At 43.4% G+C, this 23,249-nt stretch overlaps 1 protein-coding gene across 1 annotated transcript in view; it reads right to left on the bottom strand.

The window, feature by feature from the left end:
* Positions 1 to 1,153: 1,153 nt before the first annotated feature.
* The window catches only part of LOC145409863 (cell division cycle and apoptosis regulator protein 1-like), a 129,146-nt gene continuing 107,050 nt past the window's right edge, over positions 1,154 to 23,249 (bottom strand). Inside the window, exons 21-23 of the mRNA XM_080280145.1 lie at positions 8,961 to 9,080; positions 1,735 to 1,850; positions 1,154 to 1,392 (exon numbers count right to left, since the gene is read on the bottom strand). Coding sequence (XP_080136271.1) covers positions 1,234 to 1,392; positions 1,735 to 1,850; positions 8,961 to 9,080 — 395 coding nt within the window. The 3' untranslated portion in view covers positions 1,154 to 1,233. The remainder of the gene's footprint in view (positions 1,393 to 1,734; positions 1,851 to 8,960; positions 9,081 to 23,249) is intronic.

Here is a 23,249-nt window from a genome sequence, read left to right as displayed (position 1 = left end):
CTTCTTGATTTAGGACTATAAGGGCTGTTGTTATTATTGTCCCAGGTTGATCTTGATGAGGACCTGGTGGACTGCAATCTTATGTTTTCCTTCTCCAGCAGCGTACCATCCTCCTTTCAGGGGATAGGGAGGTAGTTAACGGACATGCGTATCACCTGACAGTTGAATTGGCCAGTTATATGAGTGCCAGTGCATGTAGGCATCCCTGGCCAGCACCCCAACCCTTGTAGTATACGTAAAGCAGTATCTGGAGAGCAACTGTCAGTGTATAACCACAAGCAGAAGTTTCTTGACAATGTCCTGCCAGTATTTTGTCATGTCTTCTGAATTTATTATCACATCCTCATCATCCTTCTCACAGTTGCCATCTTACTCCTTCACAGTTATGGCCAATTACCTCCTTCACAGTTGTAAGGGTGTGAGGCTGGGCCAGTACAGTCCAGTACATTTCAGGGTGTACAACCAGCCTACTTCCCTTGGCTGTACTACATGATTGATAAACTTCCAGACACCTCTTGAGGATCAAACCCACACAAGGCTGTATACAGACCTGAGGCGGCTACATTGAAGGGCAGATGACCACCCTACTCCCCTTCAAGGCATCACTCAACATAACTGATATATCTCCAGTCAACTCTGGCTGATCAACCCTCTGCCAGGGTGTGCCTCTCACTGGTGCGCTCTAACCACACCACCACCAACACTCAAAGCTGCTATTTTCCTGCATCTGTCCTTGGTTTATAAGTCCCTCACTGGATGGATGACTGACTGACAGATACGCAGATAGATAAACAGAGAGACAGATGGATACACAGAGACAGATAGATAAACAGAGACAGATGGATACACAGAGTCAGATGGATACAGAGACAGACCAAACTCAGCTGGGGCATTCTAACCACCAGTCACCACTCAAGGTGGCCATTTCCAAGTGTCTCTGGCTTTGTATTGGTGTTCTTATGCCCCTTAGTCTGAGATCTTTGTCCTCTTGTTGCCTCCAACCATATTAACCACCACTGAGTTACGGGTAGACAACCAGCCTATTTCCCCTGGTGACTGGATCGTACAGAAGTGAAGGGTAGATGACCAGCCTCATTCCCTTCGTGGCTGGATCATCACTGCTGGACTGGAGGAGATGATAAGTAGATGACCAGCCTACTTTCCTTGGTGGCTGGATTATACGAAAGTGAAGGGTAAATGATCAGCCGGGTTCCCTTGGCGGCTGCATCATCACTACTCAAGGCTGCCGTTTTCCAGCGTCTCTGTCTTTGTTTTGACGTCCTTAATGTCCCTCAAGCCAAGATCTTCATCCTCCACGTCCAGTCCCGCCACCAGAGGTCGGATTACCAACTTGATCTGGTTCAAGGCACGCTGATACACATTGTTGTCCTCCTGTAAACACACAAACACATCATTATACACGGCTACATTCACCTCAAGGCGGTAGATGTGTAAATTACCACTGACCCAGGGAGGTTTAGTTTTGTTTATAAATGCTCCAACGTGCCTGCATAAGTTGCCCTTGGTCACCTAATGGTGGCTCTCCATGCTGCTCAATCTCGGCCAGCATCCCTTTGCAGTCCCTCATCCTTGAGGTCACACTCTATGACCTTGTCCCAGGTCTTTTCTGGTCAGCCTCTTGCAATCCTACTCCCAACATTCACACCACCACAATGACAACAATACCAACATGACAAACACCACCACCACCACCACCATACTGTACATACTCACCATGGCTTTTTGTAATTCCTCTTCCATGGTTTTGATATTTACGTTGGAGGTTTTCAATTCTTTCGTCAGTTTACTGCATTTTTCATAAGTCTTCTTGGCATCATCCTTTGTGTTCACTGAAAAAAATAAATAAATAAATAAATACCATAAATAAATCAATATTTGCATAATCACCACTTTTCCCACCAATGAAACACAATAATAATGTCAGGACCAACTTGCCTAGCCCCGGACTCCTCCGCTCCTCACAGGGCAATGTAGGATTGGATGATGGATGGATGGATAATAATCACCAACATCATCATCATCATCAACCGGACCTTCTTTCTCACCCTAGGGCAAGGTGAGGAGTAGCAATGTCCAGACAGCCAAAGTTTGCCCAGTCCAATGGGCCACGCTTCCATTCACTCATCATTTGAGTCCCCAGAAGCCTGGCTCTATCTGATAAGTCAAAAAACCTTCACCACATTCTGTAGCTCCACATAAACGTATCCAATAAAGTCAATACGAACCTCGTCACGTTATAAAGGGGTGCCAAATCCTTGATCATGCGCTTCTCTTCACAACATTCATCCAGCCAGTTCAATCTCGTCAGTTCCCTATCCTCACCGATATCCAAACCTCTCTTCCTCACACACTCATCTACCATATCCCTCCACCTTCTCCTTCGCCTACCTCACCTCCTCTCTCCTTCAAATTCGCTCAGACATACCTTTTTCACCACTCTGTTGTTATCCATTCTCTCCACATGACCATACCATCTCAGTACACTCTCTTCGATTCTGGTGTCCACAGACTTCCTCACTCCACATCTTTCACGAATCACATTATTTTGTATCCTATCCATTCTCTGTACTCCACATATATTCCTCAGCAGTCCCATCTCCACTGCTCTCACACTTGACTTTTCATTTTCATGTCACACCATAGTCTCTCATCCATATTTTTTTTTCTTTTTTTTTTTATGTGTCTGACTCTGGGCAAAGGCTTCAGGACCTATTTCTCAGGGGCAGTGACCTATCCCAAAGCCCAGTAGTCCTCCTACACCTCCACATGTCACCACTTCAGCACTAACACCCACCATCCATATTGAATACATGCTAGGGCTGTCTCATACAGGACTGGTTTATTGGTATTAGCACGGGTATTTTTAAGACATGTCAGCAGGTCATCTGGTAGATCAGGAAAGTCCGTTTTTAGGAAATTCAAATCCTTAAACTGTTCGCTGCCCCAGCCGGGATTCGATCCTGGGTCCATTAGGACTGCAGGCCGCCTCTCTACCGATTCAGCCACCGCCTTCCCATTATATTAAAGTTGGCACACACACTCCTTCATGTAAGCCTCATGCAGCCGCAACACTCAAGCCTCTGTTTCTTATCAAGGCCTTCATTGCACCAGCTACTTTCCTCCCCTGTGTGACTCTACTTTCCACTTCTTTTGCACATTTTCCTCTCTTTTCTATCACTGTACCAGGGACAGTCACTACTTGTTTTACGCTGATTCGGTTTATGATAATTCGCTATAACAATAACAGAAAAGTTCCATCCCAAAATCCGATTTCCAATGAATTTCCCGCTATAACAATATTGCCCTCGGAAAATTTCGTATGAAGCGCCAGGCACACGCAAGGTGACAGGCACTTGTCTCAGGCAAGATGACGGCCCCAGCATGCAAAGCATTGTTTTGGTTCAGTTGCATTCCTGCCATCCCATCAAAGCCCTGTCTTTTCCACTCATTCACGTGTGCCCCCCCCCCCCAGCTCTCGTCACTTCTCAGCCAAGCATCGTGCTACAGTAGGCCTATACTGTACATTGTGTAGCACCAGGCCAACGTTACACAAGTGCGAGTGTTGTGTTGTTGCAACGATTTACTGTACATGTGTAACGCCGCCAGTATTGGTGTGATAGTGTTTGTTTTGGTCTTGGAGACAACTTGGACCAACAGAGGAAGTGATTAAGGTGGGTTGTCATTTTTATTTCAGTCTTGGTTAGGTGACTTTGGGAAGCTGAGTTGACGTAACCCCCCTTTCATAATGTGTTTCAATCTCCCGATTTACGATAAAATCGGTATACGATAAGGTATGACCTGACGTAACCCCATCGTAAAACGAGTAGTAACTGTTTTTGAACTCTCTCACCAATTCCAGTCTCTCTCCATTCACTGTAACATTGCACTGGGAGTCACCTTCTCTCTCAATAGCCATTACTTTACTCTTTTCTACATTTACTCTCACGACACGACGTTCACATTCATCAGCAAAACTCTGCACTAGTCTACCAAGTTCTTGTCCGGTACTTGCAAGCAGTACTGCATCATCAGCATACAACAAATTTGAGATATTCCATCCATCACCATTCATTACCAACACCATCCCTCTCTCCAGTACTCGTGTTTTTACTTCTCTTATCGCCCCATCCATATATATAATGAACAACCATGAAGACATCACACAACCTTGTCACACGCCCACACCGATCGTGAACCACTCACTTAGATGCCCATTAACACTTACACATGCTTCACTACCATCATAAAAACTCTTGACGGCACCTAGCAGCTTACCCTCTACACCGTACATGCCCAAAACTTTCCACAATCCTTCTCTGTCTACTTTGTCATATGCTTTATCCAGATCCATGAATGACATAAACACCTTATAGTCCTTCTTACATGCCTTCTTTATTATCTGTCTCACTGTAAATACTTGATACACACATCCTCTGCCATTCCTAAAGCCACCCTGTTCATCACTCATTAGGACTTCTGATATCTCTCTTACTTTCTCCATAATAATTCTTCCATATACCTTCCCTACCACACTCAATAAACTTATGCCACGATAATTCTTGCACTCACTTCACTCACCTTTATTTTTGTACAGGGGTACAATCACAGCCTTTTTCCACTCTGCAGGCACAGTTTCACTCATCCATCCCTTCGTACATATTTCCAACAAACACTTCATTCCACTCTCTCCACTACACTTAAGCATCTCTGCATACACCTCATCAACCCCAGCTGCTTTCCCATTTTTCAGTCATTTCACAGCACTCTTCACCTGTTCGAGTGTCACGTTTCCTATCATTGCGTTCCTTCTCTGCACATCCCCAAAACCAATGTTTACAGCCGCTCTGCTCTCTCTATTCTCATTCATTAGGCTTTCAAAATATTATTTCCGTCTAGTCCTTACTTCATCCCCATGGGTTAACCTACCACCTGCATCTTTCACGCTTTCCCATTTCTGCTGTCACTTCTACATTTCTGCATCTCTTTCCAGAATAATTTCCTATTTTCAGGGTAATTTGCATTCATTTTTCTTCCTAGATCATCATTTACTTCCATCTTTTTCCTCTTCACTAGTTTCTTTAGGTGTTTCTTGCTCTCAATATATTTAGTTATTTAACAGAACCCCTAACCCGTAACCACTATAGCCACTTCTTCCTCTTTTCCTCCCCTGCTCTCTTAACCTCTTCATCCCACTTTGCCGTATCTCTTCTTTGTTGTTACTCTTGCCACACCACACACCACTTCAGCATTCCTAACTAAGCAATCCCTATATGCATTCTCCAGGCTGTCCATAGCCATTTCATTCCAATTCACTGATTCTAACTCCTCCCCTACTTTGGTCCTGTATTTATCTGCCATTTCTTTAATCCTCAGCTTCTCGACTTTCAGTCTTTCTCCCTGACTACTCCTCTCACTCCTCTCAGCTTGATCTTGCATACCACAATCATAATTATGATCTGACATACCTCCACATCGTCCCCTCACGGCCCTTGTATCAGCAACTATTCCATCATCGACCTCTCTATGAGCACGTAATCAATCAGGCTTCCTTTAGCATGACTCCCGTTCCCTCTATACCATGTAAATTTATGTGCATCTCGGTGTTTGAAACACAAGTTACAAATGCACAACCTCCTCTCCTGACACACATCCTTTAGTTGCTTCCAATTATCATTTTCTCCTGGTACTCCATAGCAACCCATTATGTCATACTCAGGATCAGTGCCTACTCTTCTATTCATATCCCCCACTACAATCACTTTATAGCTCCTGGGCATTTCTCCCATTATACTTCACCCAGCTCATCCCAAAACCTGTCTTTCTCTCTCTCACTCCTGTCCTCACATGGTGCATATGCCACAATCACTGCCACTTTCACCTTCTCAAACTTGAACTTGACATACATACATCTCGAGCTAACACATTTGTAGTCTCTCATTCCACTCTGCCACACCTCATTCATCAACAACGCAACTCCTTCCTTATATCTTCCTCTCCCATTCATTCCCGATCTTACACATTTCACACCCTCCCACTCCTCCACTTTGCACCTTTTCATCTTGGTTTCACACAATGCCATCACAGCATATCTCACACTCTTGAACACATTCACCACTTCCACCCTCTTGCTCTCCTCATTCACACCTCTCACATTCCACATGGCCATGGAAATCTGCCCATCTGGTTGGGGTCCTGGGCAGGTATTGGGCCCTCCGAGGTCCTCCAAAACTGCCATGATTAAGTGATTTTAGATGGGACAATCTGGGGGACCCTTAATCCGGCCAAAAAATTCCAGTTATATGAAGGTTACCACCCAATGTGGTAAATGATTTCCTGCGTACAGGAAACCACTTGGCATGTCACTCAGTGTAGTGACCGTAGGGCATCCCTATATTGAGTAAGTGGATGTTGGGTGTCCCCATCTACCACAGAAAGAAGTGCAATAAAAAATAACAAACAGAGCATTCAAAGTTACTCTACGCTTCAGAAATTGCTGGATCCTTTTCTGTGTGTTGCTTAAAGATTTCTTTGGCATTCAAATTATGTCACAGTTCCATCAGGTGAAAACAAAGGTGGTAATGAAGATATCTATCTATCTATTGCCAGATGCTATAATCCTGCATGGGGAGGCCATGTGTCTTTGAGTTAGTTGTTTTACAGGGAGGAGCACTAACCCTCCGCCAACCCATTTATTGACATAGGGAACATGTATGGGTTGGTTACCGTATATGCTGGTGCATAAGATGACTCTTGAACCTCATAAAAAATTGCCCAAAATGGGGGATCACCCTGAACACTGGGTAAAAAATCATAACCTTTACATCCTGTGGTTATGGGATCCATAGGCGTGATGGGGAACATTGCCAAACACTCACCTTGACCATTGTTTTGCTAATATAGTACACATAGTGTCAAAAACTTTTGAAATTACTAACACCATCATCAAACTCAACTTGTTTTCTACATAAAGACAAATTTTTATAAAAATATCTCCATGGAGACAGCCATGAGGACATAACAAAGGTGAGTAGCCTGCTGGGCGAACGCCACAAACACCAGCATGTGTCTCTGGGTCTGAGAGTGACTGGCTGGGTTGTTTGCCACCCAACAAACAATTTCCCACAGTACGCCACAGGTCTATGCAAGAAGCACGGATATCCACTAAGCAACATTAGCAACATGAATGAAACCAAAGAATTTTGATATGGCTGGAAATCAAATTGAGAGATGCAAAAACAGTGTTAGTGACAACAACAGGACACAACAACACATGCCCTACAGTAGCACTTTTGTGTATGCCAGACAGAACCAAGCTGAGCCCAATGATTATTTTCAAAAGAAAAACGATACCAAAAATAAAGATCCCAGCTGGAATTTTCGTTCACGTCAATGAGAAAGGGAGGATGGGGGTTGGATGGACGAACATGGAATGAAACTGTGGACTGAGCATGTGTGGTGTATGGAATCTGGTGGACTGCAAAAACAGGTCCCGGTTGTTTCAGCCATAAGTCATTTAGGTTGTAATGTCCAAACTGGCAAATGATCAAATCGCCCAATGCGCCAAAACAACCTAACCTATTTGAACGTTACAGCCTAAATGACTTACAGCCTAAATGACCAGGATCGGCTAAACAGCATAGCCTGATAGCATGGGACAGATTCAAAAGTCATTTAACAGAGAGAACAAAACCCTGCAATGCAAGAACAACAGTGCCACTGCTGTTATTCCTGATGGATTAACTTCAGTCCAAGAACCATTTGATGTCCGTCTGAATAAACCATTCAAAGACCGCATTCATGAGCAACGGAACGAGTGGATGATCAGCGGCAAAAAGTCATATACAAACGGTGGGAATGTGTGTGCTGCAGGTCTAATGTGCTGTGTGATTTTATTATCAAGGCATGGAATGATATTTCTGTAGAAACAGTCATCAACTCCTTCAAGAAATGTAGAATATCCAATTCAATGGATGGCACAGATGACATTTTGGGGCAGATTAGGAAGAGGAAGCCAATGCCGAGGCTACACCTTTGAATTCAAAGTCTGATCCTTACAACAAAGAACTGCAAACTTTAACCCGAACTGATGATGTCAGATGTGGATGATACTGATTATGAAGGTTTTTAATCACTGACAGTTCATGTGATGACTTTAATAAAATGTAACTTTCTTTTATCATCATCATTATTATGATCATCGGGACCTCCCTTCCCACCCGAGGGCAGGGTGAGGAGTAGCAACGTCCAGACAGCCTAAATTTCCCCAATTCAATGGGCCACGCTTGGCCCACGGAATCCTGACTGCATCATACAGGCCAAAAAACTTTCACCAAGTTTTGTGGCTACACATATACCTATCTGATATAGTCTTTTAACCTACTGTATTAATGGTAACATGATTTTAAGTTTTTAATACATTATGAGTTAATACTGGAATATTAAATGTATAACCAATTTAGATACTGGAGCTGGCACATGCTGCCTAGATAGCCTGTAAAACCCAGAGAAGAAGCTGGTTTAAGGTAACACCTAACCAAAGGCCAAGTTGTATAGCAAGGTGGTAATAGTTATCACCTCACAGGTCAGTGGGAAGAGTGATGAAGGACTGGCATTACTGGGCCAGCAAGCTGCCAGTGTCTAAAGAGTTGGGGCTGGTCTTAGGCACACAGTATAAAGTACCACTAAACCCACATTTTGTATGGAAATATTTGGAGTAGTCTTATACACAGTTCGGCCTTATACACCGGCAAATACAGGTATATGGTTGTAAATCGTTTCCTGGCTTACAGGAAACCATTAGGCTTGTCACTCAATGTAAAGCCACCTGAAAAGGAAAGAAGAGTAATAAAAAGTGACAGGAAAGATGGGAGATACAGGAAACGAAGAGGACAGACAGTGAAAAAGAATACCAATGAAACTAAAGGAGACAAAACACTTACTTAACTCCTTCTGTAATTCCTTTAGCTTCTCCTCTGTGTTGCTTCGGGCATTTTCTGATTTCTCCAACTGCTGCATCAACTTCCCTATGTCCACCAGCGAACCCCCGTACCTCACCACACCTGTGCCGATATAGATGAGGATGTAGACAGATAGACAGACAGATGGACAGATAAGCAGACAGATAGATGGACAGATAGATACACAGACAGATGGATGGATAGATTGACAGACAGTGAACCTCCATACACTTCCTCACCAAACCTGTGCCATTACAAACAAACAGACTGACATTAATTTAGACAGACAGACAGACAGATAGATAGACAGACAGATAGACAGATGGACAGACATAAGTAGATGGAGGGATAGAGACAGCTACACAGATAGATAAGTTGATACATTAACACACAACAGGACAAAGATTATGCTGAAAATATTTAAGAATATATATCTATCCTGTAGTGACAGATAATATTTAGACACACTGATAGACAGCTGCACAAAACATATGGTATATACTGATAGATACTTAGATTATACTAAAAAACGAATTGAGGCTACCTATCTAACCTGTAGTGATAGATACATAAAGAAATTCATACAGGTAGGCTGACTGATAGTGAGAGACAGAAAATGGTTAGGTGGATGGCTAGACTGACAGACATATTAATAGATATGTAGAATATATAAATAACATTTATTAATCTAACCTGTGGTGATAAATAGATAGATGCACGGATGAAGAAACACAGATAGATATGGTAAATAGATAGACACCATAACCAGATTTTTTTTAACACAAAGAAGAAGGAACCAAAGGCCTAGGGTTGCCATACGTCCAGATCTTCCCAGACATGTCCTGCACTTAGGTGTCAAAATCTTCGTCCGGGAGGAATTTTAAAAATTATCCAAAAGTCCTGAGTTTCAGCTTCCATTGCTTTTTCTCAAAAAATTTCTATCTATCTATCTATAGCCCGACGCCCTAATCCCACAAAGGGTGGCCGCAGACAAAACGCCTCCAAGTCGCTCTGTCACCCACCATTTGACTACCCTCCCCCCAACTCACCCCCCCCTCCCTCATATACCTCTCAACTCCATCCCTCCACCTCATCCTCGGTTTACCCCTCCCTTTCCCTCCCTCCACCTCACCTACATACACCCTCTTAGTCAGTCTTTCATTCTCCTTTCTCTCCACATGTCCAAACCACCTCAGTGTATTTCTCCTAATCTTCTCAACCACATCCACATCCACCCCACAACGTTCCTTCACTTCTTCATTCGTCAACCTGTCCCTCCATGTCACTCCACATGCTCCTCTCAAGTAGCTCATTGCCACTGCTCTCACTCTTGACTTGTTCCCCTCTTGCAAAGTCCACGCCTTGCTTCCATACGTCAGGGTAGGGATCACAATACTATCATGCAGTGACTTCTTACTTTCCATACTCACTTCCCATTTCTCATCACTGCTTTCAGTGAACCAACAACCTTCCTTCCCTGCTGTACCCTTTCACACACTTCATCCCCCAAAGTTCCATCCTTACTCATCACACTACCCAAGTACTTGAATGCACTCACATTCTCCATATCCTCACCATCCAACCTCACTGTACATTCTGTGACTTCATTCCTCTCAAACACCATAACTTTACTTTTGTTTACATTAACTTTCAGATTCCTCCTCCTACACACTGTCTCAAATTCATTCACCAAACCTTGCAACTCCCATCCATCTTCACTCAACAATACTGTATCATCAGCAAACAGCAACACCAGAATCTTCCAAATCTCACCCTCATTCATTAGAGCCACCCCCACATCCACTGCCCTACCTTGCACCTCCTTTACAACCCCATCCATGTATATATTAAACAGCCAGGGAGACATCACACAACCCTGTTTCAGTCTCACACTGAGATCAAAGAACTCACTCAGCTCACCATCCACTCGCACCGTAGCCCTAGCTCCTTCGTACATACTCTTCACAGCATTCAACAATTTCCCCTCCACTCCATATATTCTTAATACCTTCCACATACCTTGCCTATTTATTCTGTCATAAGCTTTCTCCAAGTCCATGAAGGCAGCATACACTTTCTTTCCCTTCTCTAGATACTTCTCCACTAAACATCTTAGAACAAATATCTGATCTAAACACCCTTTTCCCTTCCTAAATCCCCCTTGTTCTTCTTCAACTAGCTCCTCTGTCATATGCCTAACCCTATCAATGAGTATTCTACCATATATTTTACCAGTCACACTAAGTAGACAAATACCCCTATGGTTACCACATACTTCTCTCTCCCCTTTTCCTTTGTATAAAGGAACAATTATACCTGATTTCCAGTCCTCTGGAACCCTTCCCTCTTCCCAAGCCAATCTACACAACTGTAGCACCAGTCGAGCAGGGTAGTACTCCCGAGGTGGATGGAAAGCTGATGACAGGGAGTGCTGGAGCTCCCGTTTCATCAGCCCTCAGGACTAGTTCCTGACCATCCCCCTTTGCTGAACTTTTTCAGTGTCTCAGTTACACAGAGAGTAGGCCAGCATGCTCTCCAGCACAAATTTCTCTAACTATCTTCACCAAACTACATGCACAGTACACACTACACTTCCTATTCAAAATTCACCAAAAATGGCGTCGATTCACCAAGCCTCGGAGTCCCCGGGGGGGGACCATAAATGCCCCCGCCATCTGCCCCTCTCCCGGTGACGACTCGAGGTGCCTGGAACCACTGTCTGACTCTCTTCTTCTTCATTTCTGCAACATTCGTGGCCTTTCATCTAACTTTCGCTCTGTTGAGCACCACCTCTCCTCCTCTAAACCTCACCTTCTTTTTCTAACGGAGACTCAGCTGTCTGAGGCAACTGACAGCAAACCCTTTTCTGTATCCTCCTACTTTCTCTATACTCATTTCAAAGCCAAAGGTGGCTGTTGTGTATACATACGCAACGACTTATCTTGCTCTCGTGTTCCTGAACTTGATTCTTCTGAATTCTCCACACTCTGGCTTCGGCTTTCCTGTCATTCTCTGACTAAATATATCTGTGCTGTTTACTTATCCTCTAATTCTACTGACTATCAAAAATTCTTCGACTATCTTACTTCTACGATGGAACACATTCTGTCCATTTCTCCTTTCTCTGAAATCTCCATTCTTGGAGATTTCAATGTTCACCACCACCTTTGGCTCTCCTCTCCTTTCACGGATCCATCTGGTGAACAAGCCTACATCTTTTCTATCCTTAATGACCTAGAGCAGCTTGTACAGCACCCTACCCGTATCCCTGACCGCCTTGGAGAGAGCTCCAACATACTTGACCTCTTCCTCACAACTAATCCTTCTGCTTACTCTGTTAATCTTTTCTCTCCGTTGGGCTCCTCCGATCACAACCTTATTACCTTAACCTGTCCTATCACTCCGGTACGGCCTGTGGACCCTCCAGGGAAACGTCGTCTGTGGCATTTTGGAGACACAGACTGGGAGGCCCTCAGGCAGTACGTCTTTGATTTTCCCTGGAATGATTATTGCTTCCATGGCCGTGAGCCATCTGAGTGTGCCTTGCTCATTACAGAGGTTATTCTCTCGGGCATGGAAGCATACATTCCTTTCTCATATCATTTGACTAACCCAAGAAAGCCTTCGTTTAATCACGCTTATTCTAATGCTGTCCGCAACAAGGAGAGGGCCTACAAAAGGTACCGGAGCCAACCCACCCCTGAATCACATCATCTTTACGTTTCTGCCCGGAATCGTGCTAAGTCTGTTCTTCGCTCTACTAAAAATAATTTCATCCATACTAAATGCTCTCAACTCTCCAACTCGAATTCTTCCCGCTCCTTCTGGCACCTTGCCAAAAATCTTTCTAACAACTTTACCTCATCATCCTTCCCTCCTCTTTTCTACTCTGATGGTTCTGTAGCTATTTCTTCTACTGATAAAGCAGATCTCTTCGCACAGACTTTCTCCTCCAATTCCACCTTAGACGATTCCGGTGCTGTTCCTCCATCACTTCCCCCCTCTGACTTCCTCATGGCTGACATTAAAATTTCTTCAGTTGATGTATTTTCTGCCATCACTGGCCTCAGTACTAACAAGGCATATGGGCCTGATGGGGTCCCTCCTGTTGTTCTCAAGAACTGTGCTTCTGTGCTGACACCCTGCCTAGGCAAACTCTTTCGCCTTTGTCTGTCAACTTGTACCTTTCCTTCTTGCTGGAAGTTTGCTCTCATTCAGCCAGTCCCAAAGAAGGGTGACCACTCCCAACCCTCCAACTATCATCCAATTGCTTTAACGTCCTGTATTTCAAAAGTTTTCGAGCCAATTCTTAATAGAAAAATTTTAAGACATCTTTCCTATCACAACCTTCTTTCCGATCGTCAGTATGGGTTCCGTCAGGGACACTCCACTGGCGATCTTCTCACCTACCTTTCAGACTCCTGGTCATCCTCCTTTCGGGACTTTGGCGAAAGCTTTGCCATTGCACTTGACATCTCAAAGGCTTTCGATCGAGTCTTGCACAAATTTTTAATTTCCAAACTGCCCTCCTACGGTTTCTATCCTTGTATCTGTGCCTTCATCGCTAGCTTCCTTTCTGGTTGTTCTATAGCCGCTGTTGTAGACGGCCATCGTTCTTCTCCTAGATCTATCAACAGTGGTGTTCCTCAGGGCTCTGTCCTATCACCAACTCTCTTCCTTTTATTCATCAATGATCTTCTAAGCTGTACATCTAACCCTATCCACTCATACGCTGATGACTCCACCCTTCACCTTTCCATTCGGTTCCCGCAACGCCCATCTCAACAGTTACTTCAACAAACAAGGGATGAGGCTATGACACACCTAATGTCTGACCTGGCTCGTATCTCTGACTGGGGTAAAAATAATATGGTTGTCTTTAATGCATCTAAGACTCAGTTCTTACACCTATCAACCCGACAAAATCTTCCACAGGTATACCCACTAATGTTTAATAATATTCAGCTTAATCCTGCATCATCCTTGAACATGCTTGGGGTTTCATTTACTCGGGACTTATCTTGGAAAGATCATATTACATCTCTTGTAAAATCTGCTTCCAAGAGATTGGGTGTGCTATGCCGACTCCACTCTTTCTTTACCCCTGCACAATTGTTGACTCTATACAGGGGTTTTATCCGCCCCTGTGTGGAGTACAACTCTCATGTGTGGGGAGGCTTCCCACATACAGCTCTTCTCAACAGGGTGGAGTCAAAGGCTTTTCGTCTCATTAACTCTCCTCCTCTTACTGACTCCCTTCAACCTCTGTCTCTTCGCCGCACTGTTGCATCTTTATCTCTTTTCTATCGCTACTTTAATGGTCACTGCTCCTCTGAACTGTCTGCTTGCATTCCTCCACCTCTACGACAGGCGCGTAGCACCCGTCTGGCAGCAAACTCTCATCCCTTTTCTGTCCAACTCTCTAATGCAAGAGTTAACCGTTACTCCCAGTCTTTCATTTATGCAACAGGTCAGCTCTGGAACTGTCTCCCTCTGTCTGTATTTCCTGCTGCCTATGATCTCCAGTCTTTCAAACGAAGTGTGTCCAGGCATCTCAAAATGATCGGATCTTGAATTTGGCTCTCTATTGTATTTTGTTTTTCTCTTGGAGGGAACTGTTACTGCGGGCTCATGGCCTTTGGTTCCTTCTTCCTCGCATTAAAAAAAAAAAAAAAAAAAAAAACACAACAATCTCATCCCCATATCTCAGCATTTCACCACACACTCCATCAATTCCTGGGGCCTTTCCCAACTTGATCTTCTTCATTGCTTCCACTACTTCCGCCCTACTGATCTCTTCCTCCCTCCTCTCATCTCTTCTTCTCCCAGCCATTCCCCAACCACTTATACTCACACTGCTCTCACTCTCTACATTCAACAAATCCTCAAAGTGCTCCTTCCATCTCCTCAATTTCTCTCTCTTCTCCACCAACAATCTATTATTCCTATCTTTCACTCCCCTACTATTTCCCCTTTCACACTGCCTTACTTTCTTTACCTCCTTCCAAAACAATTTCTTATTCTCCCTCCATTTCACACTCAGATTCCTCCCAAACTCTTCATCCACTTTCTTCTTACTCTCCTTCACCAGTCTCTTAACCTCCCTTCTCCTGCTCACATATACCTCTCTCTTCTGTCTCTCATCTTCTCCCCTACCTCTACTCGCTAACCATTCACTATATGCCTTCTTCTTTTGTTCCACAGCTCGTTTCACTTCATCATTTCACCATGCTGTCCCTTGCACACCCTTGCATCTCCTCCTCACTCCACAAACCATCTCACACGCTGCACCTATCTCTTCCGTAAATATCTTACATACGTCTTCCACCCCTTCCATCTGCTCTAGCTCATACTTTCCCAATCTTTCTTCCACTATGCTCTTATACTCTGCCATTTTCTCACTATCTTGCAAATTCTCCATTCTTCTCACAGGAGCTGTTTCCTCCTGTCTTCCCCTTCGTCTCCTCAACCATTTTCTTTGCAGCTTTACCTTGGCCATCACTAAGTGATGGTCCGAGACTCCATTCCCCCACCCTCTCCACACCCTTGCATCCAACACTTGTCTTCTCATTTGCTCATCCACACACAAGTAGTCTATCATTGCCTTTCGTTCAACAAGTTCACCATCCATCCTCCTCATTACTCTCCATGTATACCTGTGGATCATCTTATGTCGAAAGTAGGTGTTGGCTATTGCCAACCCCTTACCAGCACAGATGTCCACCAAAGCACTACTATTCCCATCTGCTTCAGCTGGCACACCCCACTGACCAACCACTCCATCCGCTTGTACATTCCCAACTTTGCCATTCATGTCTCCAATCAAAAGCACTCTCTCGTTCCTCTCAAATTTGTCCATACATGCTTCTATTCTCGCCCAAAACTCATCTTTCACTCTTGCCACTCAGTCCTCTGTCGGAGCAATTTAATATACTATTAAACTCTGTAATGACGAGAGAGAGAGAGAGAGAGAGAGAGAGAGAGAGAGAGAGAGAGACTGACTTTCGTTGTTTTCATCCGCTGGCAAGTGTTGCCAACTTGGCTGGTTTAGTGCTAGCAGCCAGCTAAAATGTCCTGCCTTTTCCTCTTGTTCAGCCATTTTTTTTTTTTTCACACTTAGTGCTGTTATAGCCATAAAATAAATGGTAATTGCACACAATTATTGGCTTTGTTTTCATTTTTACACTGTAGCATTTGTTATTCTTATGATCTTATCCTGCATCTAAGGCGTTGTTGCATTTTACTGTCATAATCTTGCCAATTCCGAACTCTGCCTGTTTTCCAATAATATTGCAAAAAGATTAAAAAAGGAGCTCCAATCGGATTAAGCCTGTGCAGGTTTATATCCAAAGGATGGTTGGGGTTTATTGCTCATGTAATGCCACTCAGGGATGAGTGAGGCTGGTCAGTCTCATCTTAAATGTGAGGATGATGGATCATGGATGGATGGATGCAGTATAGTGCAGTAGTACCTCAGTGACTAAACTCACCCCTATATCACCTGAGGCCTTCAACATTTCGGCAGTCAACCCAGACACACCTGCTGCCTTCCCCACCCTCATATATATATATATATATATATATATATATGAGGGTGGGGAAGGCAGCAGGTGTGTCTGGGTTGACTGCCGAAATGTTGAAGGCCTCAGGTGATATAGGGGTGAGTTTAGTCACTGACCTGATAAATAGGATTATTTATGAGTGTGTTGTCCCAGATGATTGGCTGAAGAGTGTAATTGTAAATGCGTATAAAGGGAAGGGTGATGCCCTGGAAAGAGGAAATTATAGAGGTATAAAGCTCTTAGATCAGATAATGAAGGTAATGGAGAGAGTTTTAGAAGGTATGATTAGAGAAAGAGTGAATATTGATGAGATGCAGTTTGGATTTATGCCAGGTAGGGGGACCACTGATGCCATATTCATTGTTCGACAGCTTCAGGAAAAATATATTGGTAGGAAAAGGGATCTTTATTTAGTTTTTGTTGATTTGGAAAAGGCCTTTCACAGAGTCCCTAGAGAGGTGGTGAAGTGGGCAATGAGAAAGCTTGGCTTGGAGGAGTGGCTGGTTAGGGTGGTTATGGCCATGTATGTGGGTGCTCACACCCAGGTGAGAGTGAATGGAGATTTGAGTGATGAGTTTTCCGTGAATGCTGATGTGCATCAGGGGTCAGTCTTGAGTCCCATGTTGTTTATCATGGTACTTGAAGCCCTTTCACGTGACTTTAGAAACGAACTCCCGTGGGAGTTGTTGTATGCTGATGATTTGGTGTTGATTACAGAGAATGAAAGGGAGGCGGAGGAAAGGTTTAGGAAGTGGAGAGATGGTATGGGGCAAAAGGGTTTAAGGGTAAATGCAGATAAAACAAAAGTGATGATATCTAGGGTTGGTGGCGGTACTGTCAAAGACGAGGGAGAGTGGCCATGTGCAGTTTGCCACAAGGGTGTGGGAAGTAATTCCATCTTGTGCGGTGTATGTGATAAATGGGTGCATAAGAGATGTAGTGGTATCAGAGGTAGACTGCGAGACAATGCTGATTTTATGTGTACGGCGTGCCGGGGTGAGCAGGTGGAGATTGTCAGACGTGAAAGGATTGAACTTGCTGGTGAATCTCTTGAGTGTGTGGAAGAGTTTTGTTATTTGGGAGACATGTTGTGTGCTGGAGGTGGGGCTGGAGCTAGCTCTGTGGCTAGGGTGAGAAGTGGTTGGAATAAGTTCAGGGAGCTCTTGCCTCTCCTGACATTGAGAGGGCTCTCCCTACGTGCTAAGGGGTCTTTGTATGCAGCATGTGTTAGGAGTGTAATGCTGTATGGCAGTGAGACCTGGGCAGTGAAGGAAGAAGATATTCACCGGCTCAGACGTACAGAAACGACAATGATTAGGTGGATGGGCAGTGCGTCCCTGCGTCCAAGGCCTGGAGGGGCTGGGTTTACAATGGAAGGGTTGAGAGGTAGGATGGGACTGGAGTGTATTGGTGTTGTGATGAGGAGAGGTAGATTGAGGTGGTTTGGACATGTGGAGAGGATGGGGGATGATAATTGGGTGAAGAAGGTGAGAAGTGTTAATATTGGGGGTGGGGTTATGAGGGGTAGACCGAGAAAGACATGGGACGAGGTCATTAAGTGTGACCTTAGGGTTGAGGGACTGAACAGGGAGGCTGCAATGGATCGTGCAGCGTGGAGAGCCACCATCAGGTGACCAAGGCCGACACATGCAAGCATGTTGGAGCCTTTAAAAACGAAAACGAAAACGATATATATATATATATATATATATATATATATACACTATACAGCTACTGCAAATTGACTTAGGACCTCCCCCCACAAGGTTTTCAAAAACACAGAAATCATAGTATATCACAATGTTTGTTCATGAAATGCCATTTAATACGAAGTCATGTTTCCCTTGTTTTTCAGGACCAGTTGGATGTGTTTTGGCATGGAATCACTTAGATCTCCAAAGTAATCTAAGTACATTTCTTTGCACCAAACATTTGTCAGGTCAATCTTGAGGTTGTCTAGATTGGGTGTCTTCTCTGCCATAATTCTCTTCATCTTTGCCCAGCAGGTTTCTATCGGATTTAGATCCGGACTGTTGCCAGGCCAGTCGAGGACCTCAATCCGATTATCCTGAAGCCATTTTGTCACCTTTCTTGACTTATGACGTGGAGCTGAACCGGGCATGAAAAAGTTGCACCCATGAATAGCAAAAAAGCTTAACAAACGATCTTTCAGAACTTGAATGTACTGGCCACCATTCATCATCAAGTTCTTAGGAAGAAAGTAGAGGCCTGCCCTTCCCATTTCACCTGAGAAACACCCCCATACCATTACTGATTGTGGGTGCTTAACAGTTGGCACCGTGTAAGCACGGTCATATCAACTACGGGAGGCAGGGTGACAGACCTTGGCAGAACGCACCAGGAACACTTGAAATGTGCTTTCATTGGAAAACATAACTTTTCTCCAATCATCCGATGTACAGTGTGTATGCTTCTTTTCAAACTGAATGCGCTGCTTCTTCATGCAGTCAGTGAGAAGCAGTTTCTTGGCTGCGGTGCAGCATGGCAAACCCAGCTCCTTCTGCAAGCGGCGTTGGATAGTTCGAATTGAGATGTCTTGTAACAGTTGGGGATGCATTCTCTTCAGTTCTGCTGCTGTCAGTTGAGGATTCTTGATTACTTCCCTCTTCAGACACATATCTGTACCTCTGGAAGTCGTCCTCTTCTTTCCACTGCCACGTTTGCGCTCTGATACGATATCAGGTGGTAGGGAGCGTGCTGCAGCAAGAATCTTCATGACGGTCAACTTTGCACGTCCAGTGCGTTCACAAATCGTGTTGATAGGGACATTATCCTGCCTCCAAGCAATGATACGGACCCTCTCATTCCTGGAGAAGAACTCTCCAGGCATGACAACTCGATTCTAGGAAAATAACAGGGCAAACATGCATTTAAAAAAAAAAAAAAAGGGAGGTGCAAGCTCGGAGCGATGGGAATATACACTCCCGCTCTCACCGGCAAGCACTGACATGCTGAGTGTTTCATCACCTCCCGCCAACACCAGAGGAGTTGACAGTTACCTCTTGCCCAAAAAATTCACTTGGTAATAATAATAATAATAATAATAATCTGGCCTTTTGTTTCTTAAAAGCGCCAGTTCTTCCTTTGGGCATTCACTAGCACTCGACTCCCATACATTATTTTTACAATTACAAGAACTGTGACATTTCTTGTATATAATACAAGCTACATCATATATACAAGAAAGTGGCAATAATTAAACCCTATAATCATCCATCATAGTACCTCTCTCCAGGTCATAGCATTTTGAAAAAAGAAAGGCTTTCAGCTGTCTCTTAAAGGATTCAACAGTAGAGAGTTGTCTTATGGACAATGGCAATCTGTTATATAATCTAGGGGCTCTATACGCAAAAGAACGATCAGAGAAAGATGACTGGTGAATGGCTCCTGGCTCATCAAGACGCAAGGAATCATCTTCACTGCGTAACATCACACCCGGGCGTGCCAGTGGGAGTTTTAGCAGTTCAGCAAGATACTTCGGTTCACCAAACTTAAGAACCTTGAGTGTAATAAGACACAGTTTAAATTCAATTCTAGCCTTTACTGGTAACCAATGCAATTCAATCAGAAACTGGGTAGTTGAGGTTCTCGGGGGGAGACCAAAGATAAGCCTTGCTGCCCTGTTCAACACAGACTGAACTTTTGTTAGTATATTATTTGGAAGACCAACCCACAGTGAATTACAATAATCAACACGAGACAAGACCACAGCATGGACCATTGTTAAGAGGCATCGTCTATTCAGGGATTTTCTCACAGAGTACAGATTTCTGATATGCAAGTTACACCCTCTTACAACCTGATTAATATGTTCTTTGTAATTTAACTTAGAATTAAAATAAACACCCAGATTTCGAACAGAACTGACTGGGTGAAGCTGTGACACGCCAATGTTCAAAGCCAGGTCATTGTCAGTGTCATCACCCCTTCTGTTTCCTCTGATGATGATGATCTCAGTTTTACCATCATTCAGCTTAAGTTTCCTCTTAGCCATCCAGATCTTAATATCAGACATTAGAGATTCAAACTTTGTCTTAGTATCATTGATATTTGACATCTTAACATAGAGCTGGGTGTCATCAGCATAAAAATGATAGGACACATCATGAGCAACAAGTAGAGATGATAAACTACTTGTGTAGATAGTAAATAGAACTGGACCCAAAACTGATCCTTGAAGGACCCCAAATAGAAGGGAAGCAGAATCAGAGCTAGCATAATCAACAACCACTCTCTGAGATCTGTCCGACAGATACGACTTAAGGAGCAAAAGGGCACTATCACGAACGCCATAAAAATACAGATCATCCAACAATAGTTTATGATCTACTGTATCAAAAGCTGCAGACAGATCCAACAGAACTAGGAAAGAGGACATCCCACTGCAAGTGTTTGCCACCAAGTCACTCTGAATCCTTGTTAGTGCAGTTCAGTTGAATGGTATTTTCTGTATGCTGATTGAACAACAGGAACAACTCTGTTGTGTTCCAGTTGTGGTACGAGTTGATCGAGTATGGCCCGCTCAATAATCTTGGATAAAAAAGACAGGTTAGAGACGGGACAATAATTTGTCATGCTCTCGACATCAAGGCCAGGTTTCTTAATTATGGGCCTAAGCAAAGCACGTTTCTCAGACTGCACAAAATTACTTTCTAAGAAGCATCTATTTATTATGTTGCAGATAAAGTCTGCAGCATGCTCATACACATCAGGCAGTTGTGACATGTTACACAGATCGAGTGAGCAAAATGTTTTATTAAGTTCTCTGATATAACATTTGACTTTGTTTACATCCAGCGGATGAAATGTTGAAAGCAAATGATCCCCGGTGCACCGTGGCTGGAAGTCAACTGAATACGCTTCACTAGGAGAACTGCTGTCTAAATCACTTCTTATGCGAGATATCTTACTTGTAAAAAATGAAGCAACATCAGAAGCCAATTGGGTATCAGATAAAGAAGTTGGTTTAACAATTACATTCCTCCGACCAACCAAATTGTTCACAACTGCAGACAGTTTTTTTTTATCACCACCACATGAATCAACTTTTTTTGATAATACCTAGCCTTTTGGGCTTTTACAATGTGAACAACTGCTCTTCTTGCGAAAACATAATGCAAACGAGTTACTTCAGTCCGCTGCAAGCGCCACTCATGTTCTGCCCTTCTACACTGTCTACGCAAAGAATTAATTGATGGACCATACCACGGAGAATTATCACGTACAGTGATTGTTTTTACTACCTCAGGACAATAATGGTCAAAAATTGACCTAAACTCATTGTTGTAAATATCAACCAATTCATCAGAAGAAAGACTGGAAGAATCAATGGAGTTTAAACGTTGATCAATTTCAAAACACATCAACTGGCGGTCAACATTCCTGTAATTTCTGAACCTGATGACCTTTTTATATGAAGGAGATTTCGGGACATCAAAACTAAGAGTGATCACAGCATGATCAGAGATGAGGGGGTCAAATGAGTCAACCTCCACATCTGATACACGCCTGCAACCAACAGGGGACAAGATCAAGTCAAGGACATGTCCTGAGACATGAGTTGGATTACTCACATGATTGAAAAAATTGTTCTGGGTGATCAACTCAAGGAATTCTGAAGAAAATGGTTTTAACTCTGGACTGTCGACCCAATAATTGAAATCACCAGAAACAAGAAGTCCTCCAGGTTTAAGAGAAAACCCTTCAAGAAACTGCCCAAACTCCTCCATAAAACCTCGATCTCTGCCCGGATGACCTGGTCAACAGACAATTGCAATTCTAATGGTATTCTGATGGAAATTTATTAATCCTTCCATAAATTAAAATGAAGATGGGGTCAGGTCTGAGTCGATGAGAGAAACATTTGCAAGTGCTGCCGAGTAGATGAGTGCTACGCCTCCTCCCGGACAGTCAGCAGCAGGCCTGGGAATACTAATAACAGAATGTGTGTTAGGCAAAGCATTACGAATAATATCGATATCAGACTCATACAACCAGGTTTAAATCAAACACAAAATGTCAAGCTTGTGTTGATTTAGAGTTTCATTAATATAGTCTATCTTATTATGGATAGAACGAATATTTAAAAGACCCATCCTTAACTGGTTCAAGAGGGACGTAGTCAGCTTTTTGAATGGTCAAAATTAGTGTTTTCAATCAATCTATTCCTATGAGAAATCATAATTGGACATTCTCTACTTGATGCAAAATGGGCAACCGCCTGTGAATTTGAATTAGCATCTTGATATCTTAAAGAAGAGCAGTTGATGCATTTGGGAGAATTTCTGTTACTACAGTCCTTAGATTTATGGGCTCCAGCACAAAAGACACATTTAGGTTCATCATTTTTCCTAGAACATCTCTCAAATGTATGACCAAAGCCTTGACAGTGATGACACTGTGTAACCCAGAATCTATCGAATGCGTGGCATCTTGTAAGATCCACATAAATGTAATTGCCCTGTTCTACAATGGAGGATCTCACCTTTGGCGACATCTTCAAGACAGCAGTTTTGGTGTCATTCCTTATTCTTGTGAAGAGAAGGTTGAGGGTACAACCTCGATCAATGAGCATCGTAATTTTATTGTTTTTTCTCAGAATATTTGGGATGATGTCAGAGTCATCCAAGGAAGAGGAAAGGCCTGTCACGGTCATTTTAGGCAACATTTTCTTTGGCTCTGATATGCA

The sequence above is a fragment of the Coenobita brevimanus genome, chromosome 83, assembly GCF_032717465.1.
Source record: "Coenobita brevimanus isolate Jiangsu-jjx chromosome 83, ASM3271746v2, whole genome shotgun sequence".
Taxonomy (NCBI): domain Eukaryota; kingdom Metazoa; phylum Arthropoda; class Malacostraca; order Decapoda; family Coenobitidae; genus Coenobita; species Coenobita brevimanus.
This window is presented reverse-complemented; position numbering and strand designations above follow the sequence as displayed.